This window comes from Somniosus microcephalus, chromosome 13 (assembly GCF_052327205.1).
Source record: "Somniosus microcephalus isolate GS21.2 chromosome 13, FLI_Smic_1.0, whole genome shotgun sequence".
In the NCBI taxonomy this organism is placed as follows: Eukaryota; Metazoa; Chordata; class Chondrichthyes; order Squaliformes; family Somniosidae; genus Somniosus; species Somniosus microcephalus.
The window spans coordinates 23,564,918-23,585,746 of record NC_140999.1 but is presented as its reverse complement, the minus strand read 5'-3'; the positions used below and the strand labels follow the sequence as shown (position 1 = coordinate 23,585,746).

General features: G+C 44.3%; 1 protein-coding gene across 3 annotated transcripts in view; it reads left to right on the top strand.

Moving 5' to 3' along the window:
* The window catches only part of LOC147108131 (rho GTPase-activating protein 45-like), a 245,525-nt gene extending 228,777 nt beyond the window's left edge, over positions 1-16,748 (top strand). For all 3 annotated transcript variants that reach the window (XM_086004625.1, XM_086004624.1, XM_086004626.1), the window contains 6 exons: positions 1,693-1,881; positions 2,854-2,991; positions 3,945-4,153; positions 4,483-4,738; positions 7,575-7,677; positions 9,958-16,748. In XM_086004625.1, coding sequence (XP_085860751.1) covers positions 1,693-1,881; positions 2,854-2,991; positions 3,945-4,153; positions 4,483-4,738; positions 7,575-7,677; positions 9,958-10,535 — 1,473 coding nt within the window. In that variant the 3' untranslated portion in view covers positions 10,536-16,748. The remainder of the gene's footprint in view (positions 1-1,692; positions 1,882-2,853; positions 2,992-3,944; positions 4,154-4,482; positions 4,739-7,574; positions 7,678-9,957) is intronic.
* Positions 16,749-20,829: the final 4,081 nt, after the last annotated feature.

Genomic DNA, 20,829 nt, shown 5'->3' with positions numbered 1-20,829 from the left:
TCTAAGGACTACGGTGAGATTTTTTCAAGGGCGCTGATGGAATAGATGGCAGGTGAGTTTGAGATGACGACAGAAGTAATCTGTCCATGTTGACAGGTTGTTCCAAGGAGGTGACAGTGGACAGAGATTACTCCAAACACTTCAAAAGTGCATAAAGTTCAAAAGTGGGTTCCAAATCATTAATGCTCCAGTTTCTAAGATTGGGAAGTGAACAGCTGTGAAATGGTAGGTTTTAGACCACTTTTGCAGCTTTCACCTATTCACAGCAATCCACAGTCATTGAGAACCCAACACACTTACCTGACGTGATAGCTGCTCTCTGGGAACCATGGTGAAAACCTGGTAAAATGGTAAGTACATGGGGAAATGGTTCTTTACCACCTTTTAATAGCTTCTAACAATCTAACTTGGCTGACCTGCCGCTTGGTGTTGGGTCTGTTCAGGGATGACAGACCCAACACTTGGGAAACTGACAAGGAGGCAGGTTTACAGTGGGATACCGACCCGCAGTCAATCTTTGTGATTTTGACAGCGGACCCGCCTCCAAATCCGCACTGAGCGCCGGCAAAAATACAGCCCTATATAAATGCAAGTTCTTTCTAACATTAAAATTTAGCTAGCTGGTGGATACAGGTGAGTGGAGCTCCTTACTTTCTTGGCTTTGCCTGACGAGGAACAATAACTCAGTATTGCCGGCTGTTTATCTCTCTAAAGAGAGAGCGATCTTATACTGGTACCTGTCTGAGCAAGTCAACTATTCACCGCTCAGATCCATTTAGAAGCCAACATTTTCACTGTGGGACTTTTAATGCAAAAATGCAGTACTGAAGCAGCAAATCGTGCTATGCATGGGTCATTGTGGAAATGCAAGGGATTTGTCACCGGATGTCATGATCACTTCCCCTGTCTGTAGTTACAAGAACACCCTTGCAAAGCTGGAATCCGATTACAACTTCTCCTTTACATATAGTCCAGTAACAGCAGCGAGAAGGGCTCCAACACCAATCTCTGTCCCACTGTACCCCTGAAAGAAAATGGAGCTTGCCTTCATGGGCCCTCTGCTATTTGCTGCCTGTTCCTGTCCAGTCAGCGAGGGGCAGGGAACAGGGCCTCTTCTTCTGAACGCACCTCAAAATGGAGACCTTTTTTGGTGTTGGGAAGGAAAATGAGTCGGGAGGGGCTGGAAACTCCCATTCCCACCTCATTACCATGACTGCTCTTTGCTTGTACCTGCTGCACATCCCCTTACAGAGCAAGCCAGGCAATGTAAAGGGGGCAGAGCCCTGGCCTCTCAGGTCTTTCCCCCCCCCCCCCCCCCCGTTTCCTCTACTTGGTGCTTGGGAACCGAGAAGTCCCTAGGTACGTTGGACAAGAGAAACATAGAAACATAAAAAAATAGGAGCAGGAGTCGGCCATTCAGCCCTTCGAGCCTGCTCCGCCATTCAATATGATCATGGCTGATCCTCATGAATAAACCCTAGAGGTAAGTTTATAAAAGAATATTGCCAACAAAACATTGCTTTATAGCAGGTGTGGTCTGATAATACCACATCCAGAAATTTCACAAGGATTATTTTAATCAAAATGTTGTATAAATGAGACACAGATTAACAAGTATGCAATCTGATTCCCCTCAAGTGAATATACTGCAAATTTGTCCAATTACTAACGGGGATGTAATGTGCCCTACAGTGCAATCTGGCGTGTCACAAGAAGTGTCTGGAGACACTGGCAATTAAGTGCGGACACAAGAAGTTACAGCGGAAGCTGCAGCTGTTTGGCAGGGAATTTGCCCAGACTTCTCGCGACAGTCACGATGGAATCCCGTTTATCATCAAGACGTGCATCTCCGAGATTGAGAGGAGGGCTTTGAGCATGAAAGTAAGTAAATGCTCAGCAATCAGGAGCAGCCTTTGAAAGCCAACCCCCAAAACCTCCCCATTATATCAAAACCATTGCGTTCAAAGAAGAATTGTTTGAAATAATTAACGCAGATTATTCAAAAGGCCCTAAAATGGAGTTTAAAAAAAAAAAAAAAAATTATTTATTCATTCACGGGCTGTGGGCATCAGCATTTATTGCCCATCCTTGGTTACCCTGGAAAAGGTGGTGGTGAGCCACCTTCTTGTGCCGCTGCAGTCCATGTGGTGAAGGTACGCACATTTATCTGAAACTCTTGTGATATTTTTGCAGAGATGGTAAGTTAATACCTTCATTAAAATAGCAGAGAGAAAAATTTCAGATGAACTCCTTAATAGTTCGTACCTTAGTTATTCCACGGCCTTGGCCTGTCATTTTAAAGTATTTATTTATATGATTGTTTACCTCAAAACAATGAGATTGTCGACATTGTATTTTCCTAACTTTCTGTCTGTTCCAGTTTTCCGATGTTTAATTTTCTTCTTTTCCGTCTCTCTCTCCTTTTTTCTCACTAAGAAAGACTTGCATTTATATAGCGCCTTTCACGATAAATATTGGCCAGGCCACTGGGGATAACTCCCCTGCTCCTCTTTGAAATAGTGCCATGGGGTCTTTTACGTCCACCTGAGAGCAGATGGGGCCTCGGTTTAACATCTCATCCGAAAGACGGCACCTCCGACAGTGCAGCACTCCCTCAGCACTGCACTGGAGTGTCAGCCTAGCTTTATGTGCACAAGTTTCTGGAGTGGGACTTGAACCCACAACCTTCTGTCTCCGAGGCAAGTGTGCTACCAACTGAGCCACAGCTGACACTTAAGCCCCCACCTCCTTGTCTCCAAGGTTTCACTTTCTGTTTCTTGCTGCGTAGGATTAAGAATGGCTTGTCCAGGAAACCTTGGCACGCCTCTTAATTTTTTGATTTTGTATCTGTAGGGAATCTACCGTGTCAATGGTGTAAAGACCCGAGTTGAGAAGCTGTGCCAGGCTTTCGAAAATGGAAAGGAACTGGTAGAACTCTCTCCAGCATCACCGCATGACATCAGCAACGTACTCAAGCTATACCTGCGACAGGTAATAAAATATCTTCAGTTTCAAAAAGCGGGTGCACCAAGTCGCATTTGATCAGGATTTGTCCAAACATGCGAGAACATGTCTGAGCTTTACTAACAAGGTTATCACAAAATTGCCATTTTTCATTATGTTTCTAAATGTTGCTTCCATAGTATTTGATATATCTTCAACATAGAGAGCAGCAAGACCATTAGCCGAAGTATAAATCCTGAGATCCTGTTGTTTTGAATCTCATGCAGTCAGAGATTTTTTTTTTTTTAATCGAGGAAATTAGGGATCGGCTCCTCGGGTTGGTCCTTGGCGCAATCAATCCAATTGCACCCCATCTTGTTATACAAATGCATTAAACATTCGCCAGCTCCAGGTGAACGTTAGATGGTTCAACTCGGACACCGCACAGCACCACGTACAAAACTCTTAACTTGGTTCTTGGAATGTAGATCACATTGAAGATTAGTTCCTGTTCATTAGCCAATAACATTGAATTCTTTTAATAAACTATTACTCGTTAGTGTTGCCAGCCCTCCAAGATTGCCCAGGCGCCTCCAGAAATTAAAGACTGATTTCTGGGACACTGCTGTGGGCAACCCTGGAAAAGGGCAATAAAAAATGTGTGTTTTAAAAAACATTTCTTTGAACACTTTTGTCTACTAGTTACAAAAATATTGGACTTGGGCGGTGGGGGGGAAGGCTGACAGTCAAGTATCGTCCAATCGGGGAATGAAGAGTCTGATTGCCATGGGAACGTGGGGCATCACGAGGATGGTCATGTTGGACGACCAATGGCAGGAGTGTGGGGGCGGGGTGGTTAGAGGCAGGCGGTCATGTGATGAAACCTCCAGGTTTATATGTCCGACCAGAGTTGGCAATCCCTAATTACTCGCACGTAAACCTTGTCAAAAAGGCTGCTGGCTCCTAAAATCAAAATGGCTAATCTGTGCATCTAATGTTAGCTTCCAGAACCGATTATGCTGTTCCGCCTCTATAATGATTTGATGGGCCTGGCCAAAGAAAGCCTGCAGGGCACTGGGGATACAGGGAATAAAGAGTCGGCGATCGAAAAGGAGGAATTGCTATTTGTGACACGACTGAAAGACCTGCTGAAGGATCTGCCGTCTGCAAACAAGGCCACGCTGCAGTACATCATCAGACATCTTAGCAGGTGAGTCCAGGCACGGCAGATACTCCAGGCAGTTGCTAAGTACACCCTTAACCTTGGCCTATTGGTGATGAGGAAGTCTAAGTTTTGTAATGCTGTATTTGTCAAGTTACTTTTTTGGGAGTTTTTTTTTGCTTTAATTGTTTTTTCCTGACAGGGGTAGGAGGTTGTAAATCTCGGTTGAGCAGTGAGACAGCAGTAAGCCTCATTGCCCAAAATTTCTGATGCTGTCCATCACGATCCTGCTCGGTTTCTGGCAGGATCATGGAAGAGAATTTCCCCCAGTATCTTCGGACATTGGGCATTGAGTAATGTATATTTATTATGTTTAGAATTTCAGAACTTGAACAACATAATAAGATGTCTCCGAGTAATCTTGGGATTGTATTCGGGCCGACACTGATGAGACCCAGACCTACAGAGGCAACCGTGTCCTTGTCGTCTCTTATTGACTACCCTCACCAGGCTCGCATTGTGGAAACTTTAATTGTCTACTACACAAAAATATTTGAACCTAAAGCAGAGTTTCGTATGCCTTCAGATGAAGATACTGTAGATGAAACATCAGCAACTGATATTTACAATATGGTAAGAAACTTCTCATGTGAAAGCTGCTGTAATGAACTGTGGTTTATTGCCGATGCAGAATTCCTTGGTAAAATCTGCTCATTTTCTTTGGTTATAAACTGTTCTGGATTGGTACCTAGTTTCTCTAAGGATTAGTTAATCACACAGTACAAATTATGGAAATTTCCATGAATTATAACTGCATTTTGGGGTTCCGTTTAATCATGTAATTGTTTCATTGTGACCCGTTGAGTAAGTTACATGAGTTTAATTGTTGTGAGGACTGTAATTGATTCATGTGATGCAAGGCTTTTTAATGTGTGATGTACAATATAATTAATAGATGTATGGCTGGAAACTGGAAATGTCCTATTCTGGACTATATAAAGTCTTGTGTGTTCAGAGTAGTGGAACATAGGGACAGCAGGAGGCCATTTAGCCCCTCAAACCTGTTCCACCATTCAATGAGATCATGGCTGATCTGTGACCTAACTCCATATACCTGTCTTTGCCCCATATCCCTTAATACCTTTGGTTAACAGAAACCTATCAATTTCAGATTTAACATTAACAATTGACTCAGCATCAACTGCTGTTTGTGGAAGAGAGTTCCAAATCTTTACCACCCTTTGCGTGTACAAGTGTTTCCTAACTTCACTCCTGAAAGGCAGGCTCTAATTTTTAGGCTGTGTCCCCTAATCCTAGACTCCCCAACCAGCAGAAATAGTGTTTCTCTCTATTTATCTACCCAATCAGTATAATCAAAGAATTGTTGGAAGTGTGGAGGCAGTAATTAAAGTAGTTTTGAGCCAGCAGTTATACAGTGAAGTCGCTCTGCTGTTAACACCTGGAGTGGACACTGAGAGATTGAAATTACACTGTGTGTCGTATGAAATTCCTTTGTCTGCTATTTTACTGAACATTCTGAATGAGTTAAGGCTTCCATTTAAAATAGTAGGCAAAGGAATTTCATATGAAAATGTTAAGTGTTTGTTCACTAATATCATACAGCACAATTTCAAGACCTTAATTTTGCTTCAAAGATTTCCTGAATCATACTAGACTATGGAACTGTGATACCAACACAGAACAGTGCATTTATAAGAGGATGTTCCAGTAACTGAGTCTGAAAACTCTACAATTGAGTGATGCTGCCTATTTAAAGTATTTCCTATCTGTTCTTTACATTATATACTGAGTAGAAGATAGCTTTATAATGCACTCACATCTAGCAAGATATAATTAGCATGTGACCAGTGTTCATCTCCTGTCCAAGCACACTAAAATAAATGAGAACAAGACAAACTACGGCGGTGGTGGTGGTGGACACAGAATTCTCTCATGTTGAATGAATACAACTGCCATATAATGCCTTGACATTCAAAGGCATTACCATCGCTGAATTCCCCACCATCAACATCCTGAGTGACACCATTGACCAGAAACCTAACTGGACCAGCCACATAAATGTCATGGTGACTAGAGCAAGTCAGATGCTGATCATTCTGCAAAGTGGCTCAACCCATGACTCCCCAAAGCCTCCCTGCTACCTGCAAGGCACGAGCCAGGAGAGTGATGGAATAATTGCCACGTGCCTGGATGAGTGCTGCTCCATCAACACTCAAGAACCTCAACACTATCCAGGACAAAACAGTTCGCTTAAAACATTCACTCCCTCCACCATTAACATACCGTGACTGCAGTGTGTACTATGTACAGGATGAACTGCAAAAACTCGCCAAGGCTTCTTCGGCAGTACAAGCAAATCCGCAATCTCCACCATCTAGAAGGACAAGGTAGCAGATTCATGGGAACACCATCACCTCCAATTTCACTCCAGGTCACACACCATCCTGACTTGGACACATATCGCCGATCCTTCATTGTCGCTGGGTCAAAATCCTGGAACTCCCTACCTAACAGCACTGTGGGAGCACCTTCACCACAGACACACTGTTCAAGAAGGCGGCTCACCACCACCTTCTCGAGGGCAACTAAGGATGGGCAATAAATGCTGGCCTTGCCAGCGATGCTCACATCCCAAGAAAAGATATTTTAAATATATAAGCCGCATACACAGGATGTATGTCTCCTGTAGAAGTGATGTACTGTTCATGTTTGATGTATGTGATACTGTATTCTTTTGCTGTAAAGACAATAGTCTAGAAATGACTGTTGCCAGTATTAGTGGGAAAGTGCTTAAATGTGTTCTTATGGCATTTCTTTGCCCTCTTCCAGAATGATGCCAGGGATGAGAAACTATAGTTATAAGGAGACACTTGAAATACTGGGACTAATTGCACTGCAGCAGAGAAGGCTCAGATATTTAATGGAGGTTTTTAAATTATGATGGGTTTTTATAGACGAGGGAAAGACTATTTTCTTGGGTGGGGGTCAATTTAAAATTGTCACTTAAGGTGAGGAGTGAGGTTAGGAGAAATATCGTCACGCAGAGTTGTTTAAGCATGGAATGCTTTGCCACAGGGAATGGTTGGGGCCAAGACCACTGCATCCTTTTAAGAGAAAATAGTATAAAAATTTGATGGAGATGCAAGAGCGTGGGGCAGTGGGAATAGTCTTGGATTGCTCCAGCTAGTTGCTTGCAGAGACACAGTAGGCCAAATGGCCTCCTTCTGTGCTGCAAGTTTCTATGGTTCTATTTCAGCAAAGTCACAACCCATTTGTAATGACCAGGCTGACACCTGTATCAGAATATGGTCCGAGAATATCATCCGAACACATTAAGCATTCATCCATTAATGTCACTAATTTCTAGACTAATATGTTTGCGCGAAGTGCATTAGACCTTACAGGAGATATTTTATCTGAGATTTCATGAATGAATTCTGTGTTTCAGAGAGGGTCTTCTGCAGCAAGAGTGGGATCAGGGAGTGATTTGCCTTACCTCGATGAGACAGTGGAGTTTGACAGAGACGGGCTGTACTCTGACGCACTCGGTGGTAAGTAAACTACAAACTGGTGTGGTTGTCTCATTTTAATTGAAATATTATATTATATTATTAAAATGATGCTCTCTTTATTTTGGATAAGAGCACCTTAGGCTGGCCGGAATATCGTATACAGTGCACAATGGATGGAGGTTCAACTAGATGGATTTCTGACCCAAGTCCCAATCTGATCTAAAAGTGTCTAGAAAATGCAGTCTAGCAGTCTTACCATAGTGAAATAACTTGCTTAGTGTCAGAAGAAGTAGTGCAAGGAGACCCCAGGTATATGTGTACTGATTGACTATTGAGAGCTCAGTAGTATCAGCTGTGGCTCAGTGGGTAGCACACTCACCCCTGCATCAGAAGGTTGTGGGTTCAAGTCCCACTCCAGAGACTTGAGCACAAAAATCTAGGCTGGCACTCCAGTGCAGTACTGAGGGAGTGCTGCACTGTCGGAGGTGCCGTCTTTCGGATGAGACATTAAACCGGGGTCCCGTCTGCTCTCTCAGGTGGACATAAAAGATCCCCTGGCACTATTTCGAAGAAGAGCAGGAGAGATATCCCTGATGTCCTGGCCAATATTTATCCCTCAATCAACATCACTAAAAAAAATAATTAACTGGTCATTATCACATTGCTGTTTATGGGAGCTTGCGGTGCACAAATTGGCTGCTTGCGTTTCCTACATCACAACAGTGACTGTACTTCATTGGCTGTAAAGCGCTTTGGGATGTCCAGTGGTCATGAAAGACACTATATAAATGCAAGTCTTTCTTTTCTTTTTCTCTGTTATACCTTTGCTGGCCTGGCTCAGAGTTAACTCCTTACACCAGAGGTGAATTAACCTGAAATGTAGCATGTTTTATTGCATGAATTTCCTACTACCGACCAAGAAAAATGCAGATTTACTGAACTGTGCACATGTGGCAGTTAACATGTACATATGGTTTTGGAGGAAAGATTTTTCAATGTCCTTGCTGCCAATGTCTCACTCAGTAATTGTAGTTTGATTCAAGTTACTTTTGAAGCTGATTTCTATAGGTGTCCCCAGTGGTTGAATGGTTTTACCCAGTGACTGACTCAGGCAGATTAGAAAGGTCCCACGTTCGATCCCGGAGTTAATTGATCACCCAGGGTAACATTGGGACCTCTGTGCTTTGGATTAGGGAGGGGGAAAATAGGAAAGGATTCCCACTCCTGATCATTGTCCAGCGATCCCTGCTGGAAGCCACGTGTGGATGCTGCTGAGGACCGAATCTGGCTTAACTGTGATGCCCCTCTGGTCAAATAGTCTGCTAACATTCACTGGAAAGGCTCGCACACAAATAATTGCCATTTGGATGAGGTACTGGAAGCTGCCATGAAGCCATATCCCAGCAAGAAGTCAACCCGTTCAGGAGAGGGGAAAAAGGGGGAGAGAAATTGGTGTGAAAAGGATAATAAAAAAAGTTTGACTCAGTCAGACTTATGTCAAAACAAGCACCCGCTGAAAATGTTTGTACAGTACTCCCAAGTGTCAGCTTGGCTCAGTTGATCTCATTCTTTTCTCTGAGTTAGAAGGTTGTGGGATCAAGTCCCACTCTGGTCCTTGAGCACATAAATCAGGCTGACACTTCAGTTAGAGGGAGTGCTGCGTTATTAGAGGCGACCTCCTCTGTAAGACGATGTGAAAGATCCCATGGCACATTCGAAAAACAACAAGGGAGTTCTCCTGGTGTTCAACCGCTATCGCCAAAAAAAAAAACCAGGAACTGACCATTCAGCTCAATTTGCTGTCTGGGATCATGCTGTTCACAAATTGGCTGCTGCATTTGCCGATGCAAAAAGTGACACCATTTCCAAAGTAATTGGATGTGAAGCACTTTGGGACTCTTCGACACATGACGAGATGCTATATAACTGCACATTCTTACTTTCTTTCATATGATGCGATGAACCACAAGAGTGTAGCTCTAGCTGTAGTGGTTCATGATCATCATCTGAGCCCCAAGATCTGTCTTGCATTCACTTACAGGTGCAACCACAAGCGTACATCAGGTGGTAAATGGTTGTTTAAATGAAATTTTAACATATATTGTGATCCATTTATTTGTGGTGAAGGTTACTCGGGTTTGTTTGAAGCTTGAGAGAGTGCCACGCAATATAGGGCAAAATGTTTAATCGTGTGATGGCATTTATAATGTTATTACTACCTTAGTCGTATTAATAGAAATTATTGGCAGTGGGTTTCACTGATATTGCTGTCCCACGCTATCAACAGGATGTTAATAACTTACATATGTTTTGTTTCAGAAAACTCTTTAGGATCAGAGAAGTCTTCAGAATCTCGCGAGCGCTCACTGGATTCGGACTTTGAGCTGGAAGACGGGGCACCTGAATGTGGCGCTAGACAGACAGGGCCTGAGGAAGGGGTCCAGAGAAATCGAAAAGGACGTTTGCCAAAACAGGAGAGCGTAGCTAGCGCTGATGAGCCTCCATTCTACAGTGATGATGCAGAAGAAGAGTGCAATAGAGTCTCAAAACAGACCGAGAAAAGTCAGGCTCAGGGTTCAGTTGCTGACTTGTCACAGACTGAGGGATTGGTGTCTGAAAAGACTGACGAATGTTCTATGGCTTCACCTCGACAGCTGAAGAAAGACGGGCAGGAAAATGCTGGGGACGAGGAACTGGACCAAGCGACTAATTCCAACAAAAGTCTGGCAGACTTTAATACAAACCAGTCAAATAATGTGGACAGAAATACTTGGCTACCTGTCCATTTCAGGAGGCCACTGCTTGTGAGAGAGCGGCGCAATCAGTTGCCATGGGTACGGATGCGTCATGGGAAAATAGACATTGGTCTTGAACATCGGGACCCAGAATTTGTCTAATCATATTTTATTACAAATTTGCTTTTAGAGTCTAGTTTTCCACAATCAAGCGCTAAGATGCTTTTTGCTGGGATAAAGAAAGGGCTGTATTAATGGTGGCGTGACCTACAATCCAATTTCATGACATTTTCAAAGTGTTTGCTAGTTCTTATTTTGAGGCAGGGAGGTGCAGCGCTATGCCAATGGCTACATCTAGAGGTTGTTTTGATTGAAACATGAATGAATTTGGTGAATCCAAAACTTGAAATCACCCTCACAATTTTCAGAAGTAATATCATAGTACAGGGTATTAGCATCTGCATCTTACAACTTGTGGAAAACAGGTAGATAAGGACCCTTTTGAAGAACAGTCAAAATCTTTTGTACTTTGTGAGTGTAAGATGCAGATAATTGAATAGTTGAAGCCAGTACATGAAGCACTAGGAATAAATTTATCTATGTTTCTTTAAATTATTTTTTAAAATTTCCTAACCCCTCTCTCTCTCTCTCTCTCTCTCTCTCTCTAAGCCCTCTTCATGGCCATGCTTCTTATGAGTTTAGGCTATTCCATCACCGGGGGCATCACAGCCATGCCCAATCCTGTCCTCATCCAACGTCTACACATGTGCTTTCCAGTAGGGGTCACTGGATGGTGGCCAGGAGCAGAAACATGGCTACCTAACCCAAGATTCTGGAGACCAATTGTAGCACCATGTCTGCCACCCCAGCTGAGATGAGATAGCTTAACACAGACCAGGGATTGAACTTGGGCCTTCCCGGTCTCTGGGACTTGGTACGATATTGGTTGGTGCGTTTGGGCAATTAGCTACGACTTTGACCATTTCTGTGGAGAACTCGCCTCCTATTGCCTGTGTTGTGACTGCTGTCCTAATTACTGCCGAAAGGTAAAAACTTAGGATGGTGAATCCTGATTAAAGTTTAGGCAAAGAAGTTGGGCACCCCATGTTAAATCAGAATGTTAGTTTGGACCAAATCCTTGGCTCCAACACACATCTTTTACTACAATCAAAGTCTAGTTCAATCAGTTACTGGTTCCAACTCCAGATTTTACATTTGTGATGCAACTCATTGTGATCTCATTAGAATTTAACTGTCTCAGTAATCGCTATATCCCGGAGCATAGTCCCCTGAACCCTGCAAGAAAATCTGAGTAAAACAACTTTTTTTTGTAAAGGACGTTTACATCGCCATTCAATAGCCTGAAAAAAATTAGCACAATGGGAAATTAATCTCCTTTATACAGATTTCTGGAAGTCAGACAGAAAATATGGCTTTAAATACGCTGCATTTTGTTGTTAAAACAATGAACCAGACACAATGGGTAAAAGTGTTGCTTCATGGAATCATATCAGTGCGGTATAGATCAACATTAAGCAGCAGATTTAAAAAAAAATTTAGATAGAAATGTGAGCTGCAAACACTGGCAGATGGATGTTGGGATTTTGTGCGAGAATTTTTGAAAGATATTTTCTCTTCTCTCCTGACGTCATTGACTCTCACAAGGAGATGGTTCCACAGGCAGTGCTTGCAATCTGGTACCTCACCCAAGTAGCTATCCTTCACTTGTGAACTAAGACACATCTTGCTTTGGAGAACATCACAGCCAAACCACAGGAAGCCAGTAACACCCCATCACTGCCCTGGCTGAGGTTTGCTAACTTAGTGCAGACAAGAGATCGAACCTGCAAACATCTGCTCTGTATAGCTCAGAGATTAAGACTTACCTTTGAGCCATTGGGACAGTGGCAGCAGATTATTAAGAAGGCTGGGGGGGTGGGGGTGAAGAGAAAAGGGCTTGGAGTGATGGATAGGATTTAGAGTGCATAAGAATGGCCAACTATCATATGAGGAAGGGTATAAGACAAGAATGATCAGGCAGGGAATGGGGGCCAGTACTCCCACTAGCTTACCCTCAGCATGTTGCAAGGACCACAACCACAAGGAGGTCTGGTAGATCCTGATGTCCTACGAGGTGGGCACAGCAGCAGTTTGGCTGTTTGTGAGACATTGTAGCGGATTTGCTTTTTGTTTTTACATTGGACATGGCCAAGCAAATCTGTTGCAGTGCGAGTTCATGATTTGTTGATGTGCAATAGGAAGCGTCGGCTGCTTAGGGTGAAGTAAGTGACTTGTCTCCAAGGAGTTTTGCTTGTTGTCTTTGCAGAATCCAGTTGCAGCTGTTTAGCTGAACATAAAATGGAGCAAATTACAGCTGGCTTTAGGTGCATATTTTCTGTGCCTACGCGCTGGTTGAGTGCTCTGACCCAGCTCGCAAATGTGGACCTAGGAGTAGTTGGAAACGCAGAGAACCATTTAAACCCAACAGATCCATCCCTTTTTGATAGATCTCGGTCACATCTATCTACCTTCTCGCCATGGGTGAAGATTTCCTCTGTGTGCTAGGTGTAGCAAACTTGTAAATCCGTTCTTTAAAAGGTGTGTACGATTTTGTACCGAGGAAATCTCCATCTTCAAGCTTTTCTTTATTCAGAAACACAATTCGGCGCCTCACAACGGAGTCTAAAATAGTCTAATTTCACGGTGTAGCTGGTCAGAACTGTAAATATTAGATCTATTTATCCCAGGCTAATTCAGGTGGGAGGGGCTGAAGGAAGATTCGTGTTGCATCACTGTTTTTCAGTTACAAGTGATATTCTTTATTAAATAATACATGCAGCTTAAGTGTGCAGAATATTAAATTCGTGTTCTTTGACAGTAGCCAGCATGTTTGTAGGAGCCTTTAGTTACATGAGCAACTCTGATTTGATATTTCTCCATAAAAATCAAAGCAAATTTAATTTTGTGCTTATATGTGAGTGAGTCAAACTGGACTTTGACATTCCAACAATAGATTTTTTAATGAGATAAGTACCTGAGTGTATTTTTTAAAATTCCTTCTCAGGATATGGGCATCGCTAGCAAGACCAGCGTTTATTGCCCATCCCTAGTTGCCCTTAAGGTGGTGGTGAGCCACCTTCTTGAACCACTGCAGTCCATGGGGTGAAGTTATTCCCACAGTGCATTTAGATAGGGAGTTCCAGGATTTTGACTCAACAACTATGAAGGAACGGCGATATATTTCCAAATCGGGATGGTGTGTGACTTGGTGGGGAACTTGTAGCTAATGGTGGTTCCATGTTTCTGTTGCCTTTGTCCTTCTAGATGGTGGAGGTTGTGGGTTTCAGAGGGGCTGTTGAAGCCTTGGTGACTTGCTGCAGTGCATCCTGTAGATGGTACACACTGCAGTCACGGTGCGCCGGTGGGGCAGGGAGTGGATGTTTACGGTGGTGGATGGGCTGTCGATCAAGCGGGCTGCTTTGTCCTGGATGGGGTCCAGTTTCTTGAGTGTTATTGCAGCTGCACTCATCCAGACAAGTGGAGAGTATTCCATCACACTCCTGTCTTGTGCCTTGTAGATGGTGGGGAGGCTTTGGGGAGTCTGGAAGTGAGCCACCCACCACAATACTCAGCCTCTGACCTGCTCTAGTAGCCATGTTATTTATGTGACTGGTCCAGTTCAGTTTCTAGTCAATGGTGACCCCCAGGATGTTGGTGGTGGGAGACTTTGAGAATGATAATGCAATTGAATGTCAAGGGGAGGTGGTTAGACTCTCTTGTTGGAAATGGTCATTGCTTGGCACTTGTGTGGCACAAATGTTACTTTGCACTTATCAGCCCAAGCCTGGATGTTGTCCAGGTTCTGCTGCATGTGAACATGGACTGCTTCATTTATCTCAGGAATTGCGAATGGAACTGAACACTTAAATCTTCAGCGAACAGTCCCACTTCTGACCTTATGATGGAATGAAGGTCATTGATGAAGCAGCTGAAGATAGTTGGGCCTAGGACGCTGCCCTGAGGAACCCCGGGATTGAGATGATTGGCCTCCAACAACTATAACTGTCTTCCGTTGTTCTAGGTATGACCCCAGCCATTGGAGAGTTTTCTCCCTGATCCCCATTGACTTAAATTTTACTAGGGCACCTTAGTGCCACACTCAGTCAAATGCTGCCTTGATGTCATGGGCAGTCACTCTCACCTCAACTGGAATGCAGTTCTTTTTGTCCGTGTTTGGACCAAGAATGTAATGAGATCTGGAACAAAGGTCCAGGTGGTGTCCAAACTGAGCATCGGTGAGCAGGTCATTGGTGAGTAAGTGCCGCTTGATAGCACTGTTGGCGACTCCTTCCAGCATTTTGCTGATGATTGAGAGTAGACTGATGGGGCGGTAATTGGCCGGATTGTCGGGTAGATGCCAGTGCTGTAGCTGTACTGGAACAGCTTGGCTCGAGTGTGAAGTGCAGTTGTCTCCTTTACAAATGACCTGGTAAAACAAATCTCAACCAAATTCTGTCAATGAAGAAAATATATACCTGAACTCTTCAGTGTCTACAGTTATTCAAGCAGGCTGGATTTAGCACAACTGTGCTTCTGTGTCCTAAATGCATGGGAAGAGGTCAGCTGGGAAGAGGTCAGCTGAGTAAAGCAGCCAAAACTGCGATGTAAAAAAAAAAAAAAATTTTATATATTGCAGGAAGAGATTCAATTTACCAGTATCATGTTTTTAAAAGATAAATAAATTAATAGCATTCACAGCTGTAATAACAAATTATGAATATATTGAAATTATGATGGAGGAAATCCATTCTGTTTTTATCCAATCTTTAAGAATGTATAATAGCAAAGGATTCTTTCTGAAGATTGTCCGATGGGAACATTATTATACGAAACATTGATTCCCTCCCAAAGCATGCATGTAAATTATTTTAAACCAAACTTTGCTTTATCCCACGCTGGTGCTCTTCTGGAGGCAGCCACTAGGGGGAGCAGGAGAGGAGACCAGGGTGATTGACCTTGTTCCACCTTGCAACAACAACTTGCATTTATACAGCGCCTTTAACGTGGCAAAACCTCCCAAGGCATTTCAAAGGAGCGTTATCAAACAAAATTTTGACAACGAGCAACATAAAGAGATATTAGGACAGGCGAGGTAGGATTTAAGGAGATTATTGGGGCAGGTGACCAAAAGCTTGGTCAAAGAGGTAGGTTTTAAGGAGCGTCTTAAAGGAGGAAAGAGAGGTAGCGAGGCGGAGAGGTTTAGGCAGGGAATTCCAGAGCTTGGGGCCTTGGCAGCTGAAGGCACGGCCACCGATGATGGAGCGATGGAAATCGGGGATGCGCAAGAGGCCAGAATTGGCACACCTTCCAGTGACCGGTGAGATCCAGAATTCCCTTTCGTTGAATCATAAACACACATCCTACCACTTTGCTGCTGCTCGCTTTGGAGTACTGGAATTCTGTCACAATTTTCTGGTGAAGGTCTCCGCCAAAAGCGACAACCTGTCTTTCCTCGTTTCAGCCGCTGACGCACCTGCTGTGTATTTCCAACATCTGTTTTGATTTCATATTTTGCAATTGCAAGATACAACGGTATTCAATGGAGTTTTCCATATCAAAGGAAAGATTTTAACGAGTTTACATAAAGGAAGGGTTGGTGTATTTCAGACTCCTCCATCCCTTGTTTGAATCACCTTGTTTCCAACTTGGTAATGCGGTTCCTAACACCTGCTCATGTGGTACAGCTACTACTGTTAGTGAAGGCCCTGTGAAATCATTATTCAGGGTGACACAATAATCAACTAAAATAACCCTCATCATCACATGACCGCATTTGTTGTACAGTTATAAGGTGATTTAGCATCTTTTAATACAGCCTTTGATAAGCTTTATTGATATCTAATACAGCACTTGTATTTTTAGCGTTTTTACATCAGGGTATTGAGCGGGTCCTTGGCATGGACTCTTTGTGGCTACATTTACTTTTTGTTCATTTGCTTCAAATTCATCAAAGATACTGCATACGAGCGTTTGTGCGATGACGTGTGTCGGTATGTGTGTGCTGCAGAACGTGTGTAATTATTCAACAGTACAAGCAGCTTCATGTGTGAGATCTCATCGATGGAGTACAGTTTACTTCCCAGCTGTACAATGGTAGATGTGTATATACAATAGAGACGGGGGAATGTATTCTTTATTTTGGTGGACTTTAATGTAAAAGCAATTGTTCTGTATAACAGGGTTTGTTTTATACATTTTTATTTGATTATGTAAATATAAGAATTTTTTTCTTATGTGCTGTACTTGCATTCATCCTGGGGAAAAATGCTGAAATGGATTTATATTTCTGATATTATATTTCAGTCTGTTTAATAATGGATGTGTCTGTCATTTATTCTCTGCCTGCATTGTTATTACTGACCGTGTAATACTCTAAGCACAGAGCCACATGAGAATATTACACACACTTACTGGCTGGAGACCGCTGAATGTGCCTTTCCAGTTTAATTCGCTGACATTTACAGAGTAAATTTACAGGCCTTCAATTCTGGCCTCTTGCGCATCCCCCAATTTCCATTGCTCCACCATTGGTGGCTGTGCTTTCAGCTGCCTCGGCCCTAAGCTCTGGAATTCCCTCCCTAAACCTCTTCATCTCTCTACTTCTTTCCTTTCTTTAAGGCGCTCCTTAAAACCTACCTCTCGCCTGTCCTTATGTAGCTCTGTGTCAATTTTTTTAATAACGCTCCTGTAAAGCACCTTGGGATGTTTTACTACATTAAAAGCGCTATATAAATGTAAGTTCTCGTTGAGTATAACACCTGTTTAACTTGTTCCCATTATTCACTGCACAGTTCTCAGGAAAAAAAACAAAAGCTTCTGACTGTGACATGTGCCAAATTCCAATTAAAATCAGGAAAATCAAATCAAAGAAAGCACTATTAAAATGAGTACCATGGCGATTCCCCGTACACCCACCCCCCCCCATTCCCGAAAGAAATAAAGCAAGGTCATGGCTGTGGTGGTGAAAGGGACTGACTTTAATGGAAGTAACGTCGCCTAACAATGGGTATACTAGGATACGCTGACGCTAAATAATTTAAAAATGGTGAAGCTGTGTTTTGAAAAGGTTTCATTAGCTGACATGCAGAATTGTAACCTGTCAGTTGTAACTGATCAACCGTATCCCACATTATTTGTCCTACTGCAAGAGATGTGACAGTCCGCATATCATTTACTTAATCTATTGTCTTATTTTTCTTAGGCAAGGTGAAGGGAAGAAATTGTCAGTCAGCAGTGACCCCCCATGCTGGGGTCCATGAGGACCAGCAACAATGTCAAAGGGCCCATCCGTCAGGCTAGAAATTAGTGCGGTGGGGCAGAACTCCCGCCTGCTGCTTTTATCCCGCCATGACCATGTCCCAAATCCCTGGGACGGACGGGGTTATTTAAATAAAGGGGCGGGTGCCCTTGCTTGTAGCAAAATGACAAGGAAGATACCCCACAGAGCCAGAGTATTCTCAGAGCCGCACCTTACCACTCTGAGATCAGAGCCAGCGGTTGATCAGGCTGAAGAGGCAAAGATGCCACATGTTCAAGTTCGTGATCTCCCTCAACGTTAGGCTCTTATTCAATGACAATTGATGCTTCTGCAACTGTGGGGCCCACTTTAGGCCAAGTAAGGAAACTATGTGTGCTCTCAGCAAACGTAGGTACCACTGAGCCAATCAGAGGAGAATCTGGTGGGACTACCAATGTAGCCTGGGAACACTTCATATTTAGCCCTCCAAACTACTGCCATAATATAAGGGGGCAGGCTAAAAAAAAAAGCACTCATCCTTCCCCCCCGCCCCACAGAAGAACTTACTGTCTGTAAAGAGCGAAAGACTTGCATTTATATAGCGCCTTTCACAATCTCAAATCGTCCCAAACCACTTCACAGCCAATTAAATAATTTTGAATGTAGGAAACATGGCAACCAATCTGCGCACAGCAAGCTCCCACAAACAGCCATGTGATAATGACCAGATAACTTGTTTTTTTGTTATGTTGATTGAGGGATAAATATTAAGACAGGATACCAGGGATAATGGAGTGTCAGCCTAGATGTTGTGCTCAAATCTCTCGAGTGGGACTGTGAGCCCACTATCTTCTCACTCGGAGGCAAGAGTACTACCAACTGAGCCACAGCTGACACTTAGGCTAAGAGGCAGTTGTGGTGACTCACTGTGCCCCTATCTGAGATAAGCTAACTTGGCCAAGACTTTGGATCGAACCTGGAACCTTCCTGTCTATATGGCTCGGTACCATCGTTGCATTTATGTTTAACAATAATCTCCACTAATCTTGTGCAATATGAAACTCTCAAGATGAAAACAAAGCGAGATATTTAAAAAGATAATGTCATCAGTAATTCATTAAATGAAGGTGGACCCTGGAACTCTGCTAATAGAGCCTTGGACTCCCAACCAAAGTACATCACTTCTCCTGAACTGTGATTTGAGGACCTCTGTCTTTGGGTGAGTTTCACCAATTCTTGGCCTGGCTGGCAAATTAAACGTTCCACAGTAGCAAAATACTCGCTTAGAAAAATGGGTACAGCCTGCCATGTCCGACAGAAACACACTGACTGGTCACACGGACATAGATGGCCCTTATATCCCTTGGTTTTAAGCCGATTCAACTGCAAAACACATTGGCCTAGAAATTCAGTGGCCTGCGCCACCAGTTTGCGCCCAAAGAGGGCTTTTGCGCCACTGTGCAAACCTCCCGCGATATTTAGCGGGGCGCTAATAGCGGCGTTAGCCATTAGCGCTGCACCACCACCGATGACGTCATCGGTGTGCGCAGCGCCCCGCTGGCCATATTTGGTTGCTGCCGCCTCGCCCGTGCCGGCCGCAAACAGCGACCGGTACACGGGGCCTACCTGTGCCGGCACTGGGGCGATTTAAGGTGGAGGTGCGGCCGGCCACTTTTTCGGCGGCCGCCTGCCCGCACCTCCTTCCCCGGCCTCCTACACCCCCCCCGCGGCATTGCCGGCTGTTTCCAGAGAGCCCGGCACTTCTCCTTGGTGCCGGGCTCATTTGCCGGCACTCGCGAGCGGGGATCACGCTGTTGCAGGCACCTCCCCCTTAAGAATTAGAGGAAGGCCTGCAGTACCGCAGGCTGCCGTGCCGCAGCGGGTGGCGCTGCGGCACTTTACACGCCAATATTCAGTTTCAGCGCCCCAAGCGGGGCGCCGAAACCCTTGTTTAGCGGCCGGCTTCAACTTGGGGCGCTGAAACTGAATTTCCCGCTGGTGCAAGTGGCTCCGCGCGCAGCGGTAATTCCGGCGCCCAGGCAAGCTGGGCGCCCCTAACTGAATTTCTAGGCCATTATTTCTAAAGCGACAGAAACATCTGTCGGTAAGTGACGAGAAACATGCAACACTGGGAAAAGCTGTGGCATCTTACATTTTAATGATCCTGTTAATATAGTCTCAGCTTTTTCTTGGATGACTTAGCAATTAGTCATAGAATGATACCGCACAGAGGAGGCCATTCGGTCCATCGTGTCTGTGCCAGCTCATTGAAAGAGCTATGCAATGGGCTCGATTTTCATCGGGCCGTTGAGGCGGGATTGGAGGCGTGTGAGGGGTTAAAATTGCAAAAACCCCACCTCCATCCCACCTTAAAGCAATTTTCATTCATTCGTGTCTAATGGTCCCGTCTCCATCCTGCCTCCAAGAGGCGGGATAGGCCGTTAAGGCCCTTAACGAGCACTAAATTGCCTCTATAATGCCATTTTGAAAGGCCTTTGTGATTTTAACCCTTTTCCCACGTGAAACACGCCTGTTCTGAAACACGACGGTGAAACCTGGCGGGAGCACAATTGGATTGCTGACTATCAGCTGCAGGTTAACCATTAAATAGGATATTTGATCAGCCATCATTTGCAGGTGATAGGACTTTGTTGTCTCAGGTCTGGGGGAACTTTTAGCAGGCATAACCACAGCTGTGGAAGTTTGGAGCCTAACATCCATCTCCAGTGTGATCTCCTGGGAAACCCCTCTCGCCACCTTCACTGAGCACTTCCTCAACTGAGGCATATACCAGAAGCATGGGAGCCATTTATTTCCTTCCCTTCTGGACATTAGATGAGGACGAAGACCAGCCGTGGCACCAGCAGAACCAGGAACAACAGCAGTACCAACAGGAGTGCCAAGCTGCTGCTCAACCACCTGAAGCTGCACAGGCCGGAAGGGGCCAGCACATGGAAGCCCATCGGCGCAGGAGATACCCCCCAAACAGGGTCTACAGACACAGGGTCAGCTACCTCAACATGTTTGAGCAGCAGTGCCAAAGGCGGCTCTGACTTTCGCGAGAGGTAGTGGGTGACATCTGCGCAATGCTGCAACGAGACCTGCAGCCCAGAGGACCAGGTAGACAACACTTACCAGTGCCTGTCAAAGTCACCACCG